General features: G+C 58.1%; 2 protein-coding genes across 2 annotated transcripts; both read right to left on the bottom strand.

Annotated features, from left to right (window-relative positions):
- Positions 1 to 7: 7 nt before the first annotated feature.
- FAM50A (family with sequence similarity 50 member A) lies at positions 8 to 6,337 on the bottom strand. The gene is made up of 13 exons (XM_004598875.3): positions 6,153 to 6,337; positions 5,052 to 5,136; positions 4,864 to 4,963; positions 4,627 to 4,769; positions 1,629 to 1,705; positions 1,449 to 1,515; positions 1,227 to 1,288; positions 947 to 1,023; positions 721 to 775; positions 584 to 632; positions 424 to 494; positions 225 to 335; positions 8 to 115 (listed from the first exon to the last, which is right to left on the bottom strand). The coding sequence occupies exons 1-13, from the start codon at positions 6,261 to 6,263 to the stop codon at positions 107 to 109; spliced, it is 1,017 nt and encodes a 338-aa protein (XP_004598932.2). The 5' UTR covers positions 6,264 to 6,337; the 3' UTR covers positions 8 to 106.
- A 685-nt stretch (positions 6,338 to 7,022) lies between these two features.
- Positions 7,023 to 13,363, bottom strand: GDI1 (GDP dissociation inhibitor 1). The gene is made up of 11 exons (XM_004598873.4): positions 13,220 to 13,363; positions 12,077 to 12,184; positions 11,879 to 11,978; positions 11,636 to 11,770; positions 11,110 to 11,308; positions 10,765 to 10,896; positions 9,862 to 9,961; positions 8,381 to 8,552; positions 7,981 to 8,125; positions 7,845 to 7,899; positions 7,023 to 7,756 (listed from the first exon to the last, which is right to left on the bottom strand). Exons 1-11 carry the CDS (start codon positions 13,262 to 13,264, stop codon positions 7,604 to 7,606), a joined length of 1,344 nt encoding a protein of 447 aa, XP_004598930.2. The 5' UTR covers positions 13,265 to 13,363; the 3' UTR covers positions 7,023 to 7,603.
- Between the last annotated feature and the right edge of the window lie 851 nt (positions 13,364 to 14,214).

Raw genomic sequence — 14,214 nt, 5'->3', positions numbered from 1 at the left:
GAACAGGAAAGGAAGGGGATGAGGGCAGGGGGGTCGGGAGCTATGAAGATGCAGGAGTGGCCTGCGGCGGTCCAGGGCAGCTGACGCCTCACAGCCTCCCGGACACTCAGCGGATCTGGTGCGAGGACAAGGCGGGTGCGGGAGCACGGAAGGACACTGCTGTGACAAGTCTGCCCGGCCGCTGAGTCCCGCCCACGCCTGCCAGCCTGGCCCCAGCTCCTCACCGTGTACTTGTCCCACTTCTTCTCGGGGTCATAGGGCTCCCAGCGGCTGGCAGGGAAGATGTGCTTGTTCTTCTCGTACCAGCTCCTCAGCACCACCTTGCCCGCGTGCGACTGGGGAGGACACACACGGGCTGACACCTGCCCGCCCGGCCCCACGGACATCGGCCCAGGCATGGGACCCAGCCCCCACGGCACATACCTCATCCTTCTCCACGGTGGCGTCACTGAGCAGCCGCACGTCATCATGCACGTCGAAGTTAAAGAGCGGCCCTACAGCGGGACGCACGTGCTGCAGCCTCCCACAGCCTCCCCGCACCCGGGCACCAGAAGCAGGCAACAGCTAGGGCCAGAGCACTCACCACTCTTTCCTCGGGCCTTGGTTACAATGAAGTCATAGAAGCTGTGATGCTAGGAGTCAAGGACAGACAGTGCTGGCCTGCAGGCCGGACTCCAGCCCCCACTGCCTCCCCACGTGGGCCTGGGCCCAGGGACTCACATGGGGGATGATCAGATCCTCCTTGATGTACATGAGCTGTTCCACGCCTGCTGACCTGAGGACAAGAGGGAGGGGATGCATGGGCAGGTGGGCAGGTGGCACCTCTACTGGGAGGGAGCAGAGCCAGGGCTGGCACACAGGGGCCACTGCCGGAAAAGCAGGAACAAGCCAGGCTAGGGAGTGCTGATGCTATAGGTCCCTGCACACACACTCACACACGGCTCACCTGAGCTCACTGAAGTCCCTCCGCAAGATCTCGAGGGCTTTCTGCAGGAACTGCTGCATCGTGTTGCCCTTCTTCATCTGCAAGAGACGCCAGCAGTTAAGTCAAGGGCTTGGTAGCAATACAGAAGCCCTGAGGAAGGGCTCTCCAGGGACTGCGGCTCAGGCCCTCAGCCTCAGCCGCAGCCAGCCGCCCTCCGGATCCTGGTGGAGTATGTAGGGAGACTGCAAAGCCAAGAAGCTCCTTCTGCCAAAGCCAAGGGCCACCGAGCCCAGCTGCCCACCTTGACTGTGCGCCGGTGCCCAGAGCCATCCCAGTAACTGAAGGTGATTTCAATCTCCTCACCTGCAAAGCATACGTGCCTCTTGGCCTCCACGTCCAGGCGTCCCCACACACCCATCCCCGAAGTTTCCTCAGGACTCGGTCCACTGCTCAGGGCACTGCGGGCCGAGAGCCAGTCTGGGCCGCAGACCCGCCTACCGCGGCCCCTGGCCCGGGCACTTACTCTTGATCTTCTCCTGCTTGGCTTCCCACTCCTGCCGCAACTCTTCCCGGAGTCGGTTCTCCTCCTCCTAAGACAGGAAAGCAGTCCAGGCGTGAGGCCCGGTGCTGCTCCCCCAGAGCCTCAGCCAGGGCTGGGATGGGGAGTGGGTCAAGGTCAGGGCTGGGACCAGGCAGCCTTCACCTCGCGGTCTCGATCAGGCAAGAAGCTCGTGTCCACATCTGGATTCTTCCCTAACTTCCTCTTCTTCGTGGTGACCTCTGGAGCAAAAGGAAGTGAAGACTATCAGCATTATTCTAGGAAAAAGCTTTGCTAGCCTCCTGGCTTCGCAGGCTCCCTGTAATACACTTAGCAAACCAGTGATCTACAAGGCAGTCAGAAGTTCTTCAGCCAGACGCTCCAGCAGATTCCAGAGCCTGCTGCGCATTACATTCACAGGAAGGGGCTGTGACACAGCACATTAAGCCACCACCTGTGGTGCTGACTTCCTATATGGGCACAAGTTCGAATCCCAGCTGTTCCACTTCTGATCCCGCTCCCTGCAGATAGCCTAGGAAAAAAGCAGAGGATGGCTCGGGTACTTGGGCCCCTGAACCAGGTGGGAGACTCGGATCGAGTTCCTGATTCTTGGCTTTAGGCTGGCATAGCCCCAACCATCGCATCCAGCTGTGTAGTGAGCCAGTGGATGGAATATTCGGTTATTCCACTTAACAAATAAATAATATAAACAAACAAAAATTGGGGATGGTGCTGTGGCGTAGTGGATAAAGCCACCATCTACGGCATTAGCATTAAGCTGCCACATTTCCCGCCCAGCTTCCTGTATATAGCGGGGAAAGCGCTGGTAGACAAGGGCCTGCACCCTGCACCCACATGGGAGATCTGAAGTTTCTGGCTCCTGGCTGCAGCCTGGCCCAGCAAACCACTGAACCAGCAGATGGAGGCTTTCTCTCTAACTCTGCTTTCAAGTAAATAAATAAATCTTAAGAATCACAGTGAGAGTTTTCACTTGAAAACAAACAAACAAAAAAGACACATTGGGCCCGGCACAACAGCAAACTCGCTAATCATCTCCTTGCAGTGCTGGGACTCCATAAGGGTGGCAGTTCATGTCCTGGCAGCCCCGCTTCCTATCCAGCTCCCTCCTGCGGGAGACCCGGAGGAAGCTCCTGACACTGATACTCAGTCACACACCGGCTTCGGATCGGCGCAGTGCCGGTCGTTGCGGCCACTTGGGGAGTGAATCACTGGACGGAGGATCTTCCTCTCTGTAAATCTGCCTTTCCAATAAAAATAAATAAACCTTTAAAACAAAACAAAAGACACTGTGATCCGGTTCCCAGGCCTCTAGGAATGAAACCCAGAGCGAGCCGAGCCCGCCTAGCAGTGTTTATAACCCTGTGGTGACGCCCACCTTGCCCCAGGCCTGCACCTTGCCCACACAGCACTGGGACCCCAGCATGCAGCCAGGGCCACATGCCACCATGGCTATATTTTAGATAGCCACTATATAAAACCTATTAAATAAAACCTGCTACCAAAATCACACTTGCTTCCTTTTCTGTTTTATTATGGCTCCTAAAACACGCAGGTGGCTTTCCTCTTGGCTCCCCCTTGGTAATTGTGCACTGTCCACATGCTTCACCCCTCGCCCCCCAGTGAAATTCCTCAGCTTTCAGGCCCAGTTCAGTTGCCACCATGTGCCCTGAGCCTCATGACTACCGCCATACTGGCAGGGCAGACGCAATCATGTTCATCACCGCCCACTGGCCAGCCAGCCCGCTCTACATCGTCCCCGACCCTCTGCAGTCTGTCCCACGGGGCACTAGTGAATGGCGACCTCTAGAGCCTTCCTCAGTGGCTACTTGTCTTCTCTATGTGTCCTTGCCCAGAGCCATGAGCGAGACTGTGACACTGAGCCTTAAATACAGGTATAGATGGGGCTGCTGCTGGGGTGTAGCAACTTAAGCTTCTGTCTGCAATGCTGGCATGCAAAATGGACAGATTCAAGACACAGCTGCTACACTTCTGATCCCACTTCCTGCCGATGCACCTGGGAAAGCAGTGGAGAATGAGCTAAGTGCTTGGATCCCTGCACCCATGTGGGAGACCCAGAAGAAACTCAAGGAGCCTGGCCCTGCTCTGACCGTTTGGGGACTAATGCAGCAGGATGGAAGGCAGACCTCTCTCTGGCATTCTCTCATCCTCTGCCTCTCCTCCTGACTTTGCCTTTCAAGTAAATTAAAAATAAATCTGGGTCTGATGCAATGATTCAAGTGCTTATACCAGCATCCCATATGGGCGATGGTTCCTGTCCTGGCTGCTCCCCTTCCGGACCAGCTCCTGGCTTATGGTCTGGGAAAGCAGTGAAAGATGGCCCAAACCGGAAGACCCAGAAGCAGCTCCTGGCTGGGCCTGGCGCAGTGGCCTAGCAACTAAAGTTCTCGCCTTGCATGCCTGGGATCCCATGTGGGCACTGGTTCTAGTCCCAGCAGCTCCACTTTCCATCCAGCTCCCTGCTTGTGGCCTGGGAACGCAGTCGAGGACGGCCCAAAGCTGTGGGACCCTGCACCTGTGTGGGAGACCCAGAGGAGGCTCCTGGCTCCTCCTGGCTTTTGATCGACTCAGCTCTGGCCACTGTGGTCACTTGGGGAGTGAATCATCAGATGGAGGCTCGCTCTTTCTCTCTCTCCTTCTCTCTGTAAATTTGCCTTTCCAATAAAAATAAGTAAATAAAATATCTTTTAAAAAAAGTTTTTTAAATAAAAGGTACAGCGGTGGATTGTATTGCAGAAACTGCCACCTGCAAAGTCAGTATTCCATATATACACCAGTTTATGTCCAGGCTGCTCCACTTCCAATCAAGTTCACTGCTAATGGCCTGGGCAAAGCGCCACAAGATGAACCACCTGCACAGCAGCCTCGGATGAAGCTCGTGGCCACTGTGGCTATCTGCAGAGTGAAGCAGCAGACAAAAGGTCAGTTTCTCCAGCATGCTCTGCAACTCTTTCAGCTAAATAAATACTTTGAAAAAACAAAAACGTAGAAAAGAAAGTAGCTGAAAAGTGGTGTGGTGTTTACAGTGGGGGTGGCACCACGGCTACATTCGCCCTTTCCACAGCCGGGAACACAGGACAAGGCTCGGGGAGGAGGCCACCCTGCAGCCGCAGGCCCCTCTCACCTTCCCTCTCCAGATCCTCCTCATCCATGGCTGCCTCGTCTTCCTCCCGGCCCTCCTCCTCCTCCTCCAGGGTAAAGGAGAGACTGGAGATCTTGCGCTTGGCTTCCTTCTTGCGCTCCTTCTCTCGCAGCTTCTCCAGCTTCCTGGCAGGAGGGGCAGGGGCCATCATGTCCCAAGGGGCCCCTTGGGGTCCCTGCCCCCAGCCCCACTCCCCTTTGTGTTCAGCGGGGCACACACAGCTGCAGCTCCTTCGACTGCTCCTTCTTGGCCAGCTGCTTCTCCCGCTCCTTCACGAGGGCCTCCTGCTTGGCCTTCATGTCATTCAGGGTCACGAGACCTGTGAAGCAAGGACATGGCAGGGGCAGCGGTGAACCCCGCAGGCAGCGGCCCCCGCTTGGGACAGGAGGCCCCTGCGCCCTGCTCACCCACGGTGCTGGACTTGAGCTCTGCTTCCACAGCGTCATAGTGTGCAGAGAACTTCTTGTCAATGTTGGATTTCATTATGTTCTCCTGCCCAGGAGGAGAGTGCACTGAGTGCCAGCCCCCGCCCCGGAACCGATACACGGCCTCCAGGGGCAGGAGCTTGGCAGACCTGACCCTCAATTCACTGTAAAGCAACCTTGCAAAAGACATACATGTCCGCTTTGCACTGTTGATAGAAGGGCCTGTGAGCATGCAGGGAACGGGCGGCTGGCTTCCGGTGCTAAAGCAGCCCCCACAGAGCAGTCGTCTCTGCTCCCTGTGCAGCGGGGGCCTCCAGCTATGCTGCTGGGGACCAGTGCTCCCTCTGCACCCTCAGATCAAGGCCCTGCTTGGCGTTGGCTTATTTTAGACTCAAGCACAGAGGAATAGTCAAGTGACCCAGCCAGGAGCCAGGAGCCAGGAGCGTCCCAGCATGGCTATCCTCTCTCCTGAGCCTGGACACGGTCAACAGCTTCACTGAAGCCCCAAGCCCAGTCAGTGCAACCAACATATCTCTGGGGTCTGCAAGGGTGGTGGACAGGGTGTCCCTGTCCCCGAGTTTGTTGTCAGCGAGGCAGCAGGAGGACCCAACGACAATGGGTCGGTGCGCCTCTGAAGCCCAGCCACTCTAAGTGGCCCCTGGCTGAAGCAGTGTGCGGACTTCTGGAACCTGAGTTTTCCTGGCCTTTTTTGAGCGTACGAAGGGTCGGTGTGGAGACCTGCTTGGGACCCACGACAGAGAGAAGCGGGTCAGGGTGCACTGTGCTGAAGGGGTGCGGTGAGAGCCGTGCTGGTCCACACCCCCACCACCAACACAACCTGGAGGCTTGCCACCAGCCAGTGGGCTCGGCCTCACGCCGAGCCCTGATTCTGGACCCATTTTACAGATGACAGCTGTCGGGTCCTTTGGTGCTCAGCTGGAGCAAAGAATGGCCCCGCCCCCGACGCAGAGCCCGTTGAGAGCTCCGAGCGCGCCACCCCAGGGTTTCCCAGGGCCCGAGCGTCGCACGCGGCCGCCAGAGGGCCCGGGCAGCGTGCAGGCTCCAAGGCGCCCTGGCTCGCACCTCTGCTATCCGCTGCTTCATCTGTTCCATTTGCTCGCGCTGCTTCTCTCGCTTCTTCATCAGGTGCATGGCGCGGCCCGCCTCGCTTGCGGCGCCCTTGTACTGCGCCATGGCGGCCGCAGTGACAGCAGCCCGGTTGAGTCTCAGCAGTGGCTGTAGAGTTCCTGCTGAACGCGACGACGGCGACGGCGACGGCGGCGGCAGTCAGCTGACGCGTGACGTCAGGCACAGGAGACGGCGCGGGCGTACTGCCCCGCCCCCGGCACGTGATCGCCGCCCGCCGGGCCCCGCCCAGACTGCTTTTCCCCGCTGGGTTCCCGCCCCCAGGGGCCACTGTAGTCCTACACCTTTGCCTTCCCCTCGCTGGCGGCGGGGCTGGAGACCTTGGCTCCCTGCGTCTCCTCGTTAACCCCGGCCCTAAGCTCACCCTCCACTTACTTGCTGTGCACCCGGACGCACGGCGAAACACCGCAGCCCTCCTCCTCCCTGCCTGACGTCAAGGGTGCGTTTCTCCCAGCTCCCCATCCTACTTGGCACTTTTGACTCCTACCCCCAAGACTGGGCTCCACTACGCAAGGAGGCACTGTGCCTCGGGGATGTATCCTGCTGCCCGGCGCAGCCAGTAGCTGAGGGAGCCTTGAACAGGTCAGCCGGACCTGTCTGCCCTGTAACACTCTGATTTGAGCAATTATGATTTATAGTCAGACCCTGACGCAGGGCGCCACAGCGCTGCCACGCGGGAAAGCACCGCCCAGACACAGGCTCGGGTCTGAACACGGCTTTATTGGGAGGCTTGGTTTGCTGTGAGACGCTAGAGGTTGTGGAAGGAACACATTGACTGCAAGGTCAGGGCTTCCCAGCACTGGGCTGTACATCCACTGTCCACCTCCTGCTTTCAGTACAAACACAAAGAGGAAGCAAAGAGCAAAGTCCACTGGGGCCACGCTGGAGTCTGCCCAGCTCCCCAGGCTGGGTCAGGACTGGGGAGGGCAGGAGGGCAGGAAGAGCTCCCCCCTGCCCCACCCCGGCTATGCCAGCAGGCGGTGGTGGGATGGGTTCCAGTTAATAAATTAGAATAAATTATGGGGAAGAGGAATGCCACTGTATGCTGGGAAGACCCCTTCTTTCCAACACATGAATGAGTTGGTGGGGCGGGAGGCAGGGGGCACCTCCAAAGGCTTGTCCTCCACATTGTTCCCAAACAAGAGCAGAGGAATCGGGGCCGGGGAGGAGGCACACACAGAGAGGACGCACACTCTTGTCCTAGGCTAAGGGAGGGCCCAAAGAGAAACGCTATCCAAAACCATCACTAGGTTAAGGATTTGGTCAGTGAATCAACTAGGTGGAGAACAGGAATGTAGTGGGGAAAGCAGAGGGTACTGGACATGGGGTGCCCGCCCGTACCACGCCCCCAGGCTGGGGGAGGCAGAGGGGGTAGGAGGGGTCTGCAATCACTGGTCAGCTTCTCCGAACACGTCATTCTGTTTGCGCTTCATGTTCTCAAAGTCGAAGGCCGAGCCAGCCATGCGCTTGTAGATGTCTTTAATGTCATTGCAGGTTGTTTCAAAGTGTGTGGTGGCATCATAGGAGCAGGAACAGAACACCTGTGAAGAGTCAGAGTCCATGGCCTCAGACCCAGCAGGCAGGGGCCCTGGTGGGCAGCCTGGAAGCGGGGCAGAACAGGCTGCTTACCTGGCTCTCGGAACCATCGTCAATAGGCTCGTACAAGTCACTGATGGCCACAAACCTAGGAGGGAGAGACAGGCTCACAACAGGCCTTACTCTGCCTGCTGCTTCCCCCGCGCCCGGGCTCAGCCCCGGCCCTTACTTCTGGTCAATGGGCTCCAGCAGCTCCAGTGCTGGTTCAACCTCCTTTTCGGGCTCCGCAGTCTCCACTGTGGTGCTGGCGATGGCGATGTACTTGCCCTGCGCAGCTACGTTGTGTGCGTAGGAGATCATGCACACGTAGATGTCTGGCCACAGCAAGTGTCCCATTAGTGTGGGCCATAGGCAGCACCACGCAGAACAAAGGCACCCAGCGGGTACATGGCACTGTGGCCTGGCATCATGGGAGCTTCAAAGCAAGGCATCCAACCCCTAAGGCCCTCCATCGTGGCGACAGCCATGGGGTCGCATTTCTTCTCGGGGGAGGAGGGGAAATCAGGTAGGAGACAGTGAGCAAACCCAAAGAGAACACGCTTGAGGAAGTCCTGTGCAAGCTGGCCTACCTGACTTCCTGTTGACCTGGTTCTGGGGGATGATGATTTGGCAGGAATTGGCATCATTGGTGTTCCTGATGGGGTGACTGAGGATGCAGATGATGCGGATCACCTGCCCAGCCTTGCGGACACGGTCTGGGATGTAGCTAGGGTCACAGATGAGCTGCTTGCAGCGGGCCACCTGCAAAGGCACCGAGGGCTTTACTGCTGTAGGCCCCTCACAACAGGGCAGATGAGCCCCCAAATGAGGTGAGCAGCACCTACTGAGATGCTGTGATCAGAAACACTTTCTGCACTTGACTTTTCTTGTTGCTATGATTGTTCTTAAGATTTATCTATCTGGGCCCGGCGGCGTGGCCTAGCGGCTAAAGTCCTCGCCTTGAAAGCCCCGGGATCCCATATGGTCGCCGGTTCTAATCCCGGCAGCTCCACTTCCCATCCAGCTCCCTGCTTGTGGCCTGGGAAAGCAGTGGAGGACGGCCCAATGCATTGGGACACTGTACCCGCGTGGGAGACCCGGAAGAGGTTCCAGGTTCCCGGCTTTGGATCGGCGCGCATCGGCCCGTTGCGGCTCACTTGTGGAGTGAAACATCGGATGGAAGATCTTCCTCTCTGTCTCTCCTCCTCTCTGTATATCTGGCTGTAATAAAATGAATAAATCTTAAAAAAAAAAAAAAAAAAAGATTTATCTATCTATTCCAGGGCCCGGCGGCAAGGCCTAGTGGCTAAAGTCCTCGCCCTGAACGCGCAGGGATACCATATGGGTGCCGGTTCTAATCCCGGCAGCTCCACTTCCTATCCAGCTCCTGCCTATGGTCTGGGAAAGCAGTGGAGGACGGCCCAAAGCCTCGGGACCCTGCACCCATGTGGGAGACCTGGAGGAAGTTCCTGGCTCCTGGCTTCAGATTGGCGCTGCACTGGCCATTGCGGTCACTTGGGGAGTGAATCATCGGATGGAAGATCTTCCTCTGACTCTCCTCCTCTATGTATATCTGACTTTCCAATAAACATAAATAAAAATCTTTTAAAAATCTACATATTTCAAAGGCAGAGAGACAGATCTTCCACCTACTACTTCACTCCCCACATGACAACAGCAGCTAGGGCTGAGCCAGATCCAAAGCAGGAGCCTGGAGCTCCATCTGGTCTCCCACCTGGAAGCAGGGGCCCAAGCCCTCAGGCCATGCTGCTGCTGCTTTCCCAGGTGTGTCAGCTACATTAGCAGAGCAGCCAGACCTGAACCAGTGCTCATACAGGATGCCGACACTGCAGTCGATGGCTTAACTTTCTGTGGCACAACACGGACTCCAGGCACAAGACCTTTGACGGGGACCTCCCGCCAAAGCAATGGCTACACAGACGGCCTGGGGACCCACAGTCCTCGGCTCCAACGCTCTGTGGCAGGAGCCTCTGGCTCCCTTGGGAGAAGCCCTGAAAATGACTGAGCCCCACACCAACCGTGACGGCCCCACTGCCTGGACAGGGCTTACCTCGCCCTCAGACTTCACGCCCACCACCTTGCCGTTCTCCATGATGATATCGTCCACGGGTTTGTTCAGCATGTATGTGCCCCCGTAGATGGCGCTCAATCTGTGCCAAGGAGGGTGAAGGTGAAATGCCCCTCGAGGAGCAGCGGGAACAAAGTCTGCTTACCGCCTCCTGCCACTGCCCAGGCAGGCGGGCAGCTGACAGCGCCCCGGCTGCTTATCCCCGCTGTCACTGCTGTCTTCTGCTCCTTCCTCTGCAGCTTCCACCCAGAATGTTTTGCAAAGGGTGGCATGAAAGAACATCCCCATGCGAAGGAGCCCAGGGAAGCAAAATCAAGGTACTTCCCGGTCCCAGCGCCAGGCACTGCACCTAGTTTTGCTGCAACAGTGACTGTAAGACTAACCCCACCACCCTGGACCCAGTGCCGGCTGGAATGCCTGCTGACCCAGTACTGCCTTAAACCTTCCAGGTCTCAGTCCCCTTGAATACCTGGTTACCCAGCCTCCTAGATTTCAACCCCTTGAGGGCCCACTCGCCTAAGTAAACTTAGTGACCTTCAGGTTTAAACTGTGCACTCCGCCCATCCCCCGAGGCGTTTATCCTTGGTGTCCACTTGTGGCTGCAGCTACCAACCCTGACCTGGCACTCCCCACACCCAGCTCGAGGCTTTGTTCTCTCTCTGCTCTCACCTTCTCCCTACCCCACATTACCTCTCTCGCGGAAATAAAGGCCTCTCGTGTGGCTCGCCTGCTGTGTCTGGCATCTTGGGTTTGTGGAAAAAAGCTTACAGTGTCCACATCACAGGGAACGGCACAGAACCACTAAGGAAACCTTCAAGGGGGCCATTTCTAGTCTTGGTCTCAGTCCCACTCGCTAGTATCAACTACAAAAAGCCGTATTCTCACCTTGCAAAGCCCTGGGGCAGCTCCCCGAGGCCATAGAGCGGGTATAGGTATGGGCTCTTGCCATACCGGGCCAGCGACTCACTGTACAACTTGATGCGGTTGATGGTCTCAAGGCAGGGTTGGTCCAGGTAGCTAGGGGGACAGAAGTCAGGGAAGATGCTCTAAGGACCAGTCTTCCCACCACCCTGAATGGCCCAGGGGATCCAGGGGTCAGGTGCAGGGGAGGGACGGATAGGCAACAACAGGTGAGCCTGTGACTGGGCTGGTGGACTGAGGGGCAGCGGACAGGTGTCAGGAGGAGTATGGGCTGGGAAAGGGACCACCGCTACACCAGCTTCCCCTCACTCATCAGTGCGGTAGAGCGCCAGTGCGTGGCCAGTAAAATCAATGACATCCTGGCCCAGGTCAAACTTCCGGTATACGTCACGCATGCTGGTGGTCTGGGGGTCAACGCCCTCAAAGGTCTTGGGGTCACTGTCGTCAAAGTTTGCCACAAACACCAGGAACTTGCGGAAGCGCCGTTTTTCAAACATGCCCATCAGATCTGCAGAAGGAAGCAGGAGGGGGCAGGCTGGAACGCTGGCACTCCGCCATGGGGCCCTGACCACACTCTTCTCCTTGGCCGACGTGACTGTGGCCCCTGTCAAAGGCTTCTACAAAGCACTGTCCTTCCCCCCCTAACCCCCAAGCCACTGGGAGGGGAGGGACACGGCAGTAGAGGGAAGAAAGCCAGCGATGTGTGCTACCATGTGGGGAACGGGAACTTGGGCATAGTGGTGCCCAGCTTTGGGTGGGCATCTATCTCGCCACACCCCAGCAGGCCAGTATGTATGTCTCGCCCGACCCACTGGCTCAGGAGAGCTGTACTTACTGGAAGCCAAGGCCTCGGTCTCAGTGGACGGCACCTTGTAGATCTTGCCACCCTTGTAGACAAAGCTGCCCTCCACCACTTTGAAGTCCAGGTAGCGAGTCACTTCCGTGTAGAGCAGCATCTTGACCAGCTGCCCTGTGGTGGGGGCACCCTCAGCACAGCTCACTGATGGCCCCTCCCCAAGCAGTCCCTCCCTCCCACCACCACCGCCCTGCCCCACCCCCGCCCCCAGATCTCTCTCACCATTGGCCATGAGAAATTTAGGGATCAGGTCAACGTTCCAGTCTCTGCCCCGGCCCATCGACTCAGGGGGCCCCTCCAGCAACTGAAAACGCTTATATAACTGTAATCAAGAGTGTGTGAGAGAGGCGGGAGACATCTCAAGGCCTAGCTCCCCCCGCTGCCCGGGAAGTCTGGGCCAGGCTGGGTGGGTGGCCTTACCTCTTCCAGCGGCGTGATGGAGGAGCTCTCACCGCCATAGTAGGGGTTCCGGTCCATGTGCAGCACCTTCTTCCCGTTCACAGACATGATGCCCGACAGGATGCACTCCTAGGGCGGTGACGACACTGGCTGCACTCCCACCAGCTGCCCAGATCTGTTCTCCACCCCAAGCCTCCCACAATGGACAGCTCCTTCCAGCCACCAACCGCCGTTGCTGCAGCCTTGCCTAAAGCTGGCAGCGACGCTTCAGCATTTTTAACCCTGTTAAGCACAGAAATAACAAGAATGGAGGGACACAGGATGCCCGGCAGACACAAGGCCAGCATTCTGTCAGCAACATGCCAAAACAGCCACAGAACAAGGCAGATAAGACACAGTGAGCCACAGAGCGGACCTTTCCAGGCTGTGGAGGACACCCACAATGGAGCTGAAGAAAGGCACTTGCAGCCTCAGATCCCACACTGGGCTGTTCTTTCCTCAAAGGGCAGGAGCCCCAGACCCTTGCCAGGGGCATCTGGGCATCTGGGCATCTCTCAGGGGGGAGGGTGAGGATGAACACTCCTCACTAGCCGCTGTTCCTAGTCCAAGGACAAAAGCTGCACATATCACTCACTCTGAGGTCTCCATGGGAAACCAGGGTGGGGTGGTGGGAATGTGGTCACTGCCCTCAATGCTAGTTCTTCTGGAACATTCCCTGGATTTTTCTGCTCTTAGAGGCCAGCTAGGAGGCAGGATGAAGTCCCAACCTGGCCAGGCCTCCTGACCCCAGGTTCCTGTGTTTCATCCCTACTAAGGTAAGTATAAATGGGGAGCGGGGGCGGGGGGGACACGAACAGTGTGATGGGTGGGGGTGATGAAGACTGGGTGACACTGGGTGGGCATTAGGTCGAGTGGTGATGCATTTTCCGCCCCGGCAGGACGGGGTAGCAGATGGGAGAGGGCAGGAGCTGGCAGCGAGAGAGTGGAGAGACTGGACACGGCAGCGAGCAGAGCCCATGTTGCGAGGCCTGGCTGGACTGGGCGGGGGAGGGGGAGAGGTGGGACGGAGATGATAGGAAGATGCCCTCGTCGGCCAGAGGCTGTATCATCTCAAGGACCGGGGAAGGCACGAAGCGGGGCCACAAGACCCGAGGCCGTACTTACGGTGAGACCGGTCCCCAGCACGATCACATCGTATTCCTCGTCCATGGTCAGGCCTTGGTAGCAGCGCCCGCTCGGCTCCTCCTCCCGTCCTCGCACCACAGCAGCCGCTGCCGCCGCCGCCGCCGCCGCACTGGACCAAAGATGGCGGCAGCCCAGTATCCTCTCGACCCCTCCGCCACGTCAAAAAGTCCCACCACCTCTCCCGACACCCCAGCACGCCTTGCTGGAGCTACCGCCTCCCCGGCTCACCACCAAAGATGGTAGCCGGTGCCCGGGCCCTAGCACCAGTGCAGCGCCACCGGCGTCACCGTTTCCTGAGGACCTAGAGGAGGCTAGGTGGGGCGCTTCGATGATCGGTACTGCGGCCCGAGAAGAATCCGTGCGCGGGAGTCGCGCGTGCCCCGCCCCGCCCCGCCCCCCGGGAGACTTGGCGCGGCCCCGCGGGTCGGGAGCGCGCTGCTGCAGCAGCCGGGGGCGGCCCCCTCGCGGCGCTGGAGCTGCCATTGTAGCAGCGACTGCTGCCCCGCGACATTCCTTCCCCACCCCAGTGATAGGGCTCCCAGTTTGATAAAGACGCTGTGGACACCCGCGCCGCCCCGGAGTCCTGGACTTTGGCCTGAAGGCGCATCTGCCCCACCCACCCATCCCTCCACCCCACGCCATCCCTAGGCCCAGTGTTTTCCTGATGTCTAGGCCAGAAATGAATGACAAGAGGCCCAACGTGTGGTGACCCATCTTTAATTTGTTAGGAAGCAGAGAACAGAACAGCACAGGCTCCTGCCTAGCATTCTTGGCAGGAACATGCCAGAAACCCAGTAATCATGCCCACCACACCTGTCTTGGAGGTCCCTTCCTAGTCAAATGACAGCACTAAACCCCAGTAAATGGCTTCTGCACACAGCAGCGAAACAATAACACAGCCAAGCTGGACACTCCAGTACTCATTTCCACGTTCTGCCCGATTCTGACAGCATGGAGTTCTTGCCTGCTGCAGG

The sequence above is a fragment of the Ochotona princeps genome, chromosome X, assembly GCF_030435755.1.
Source record: "Ochotona princeps isolate mOchPri1 chromosome X, mOchPri1.hap1, whole genome shotgun sequence".
Classification (NCBI taxonomy): domain Eukaryota; kingdom Metazoa; phylum Chordata; class Mammalia; order Lagomorpha; family Ochotonidae; genus Ochotona; species Ochotona princeps.
This window is presented reverse-complemented; position numbering and strand designations above follow the sequence as displayed.

Excerpts from the sequence above, each read along its gene's own strand:
- FAM50A (XM_004598875.3), bottom strand. The coding sequence starts at position 6,263 with ATGGCGCAGTACAAGGGCGCCGCAAGCGAGGCGGGCCGCGCCATGCAC. Across the intron at positions 633-720 it reads AGGATCTGATCATCCCCCAT|CATCACAGCTTCTATGACTT; the intron begins GTGAGTCCCTGG and ends CTTGACTCCTAG. Across the intron at positions 336-423 it reads CCACCGTGGAGAAGGATGAG|TCGCACGCGGGCAAGGTGGT; the intron begins GTATGTGCCGTG and ends TGTCCTCCCCAG.
- GDI1 (XM_004598873.4), bottom strand. The coding sequence starts at position 13,264 with ATGGACGAGGAATACGATGTGATCGTGCTGGGGACCGGTCTCACC. Across the intron at positions 11,979-12,076 it reads CCATCACGCCGCTGGAAGAG|TTATATAAGCGTTTTCAGTT; the intron begins GTAAGGCCACCC and ends TCTTGATTACAG. Across the intron at positions 8,553-9,861 it reads GCGTGAAGTCTGAGGGCGAG|GTGGCCCGCTGCAAGCAGCT; the intron begins GTAAGCCCTGTC and ends GTGCCTTTGCAG.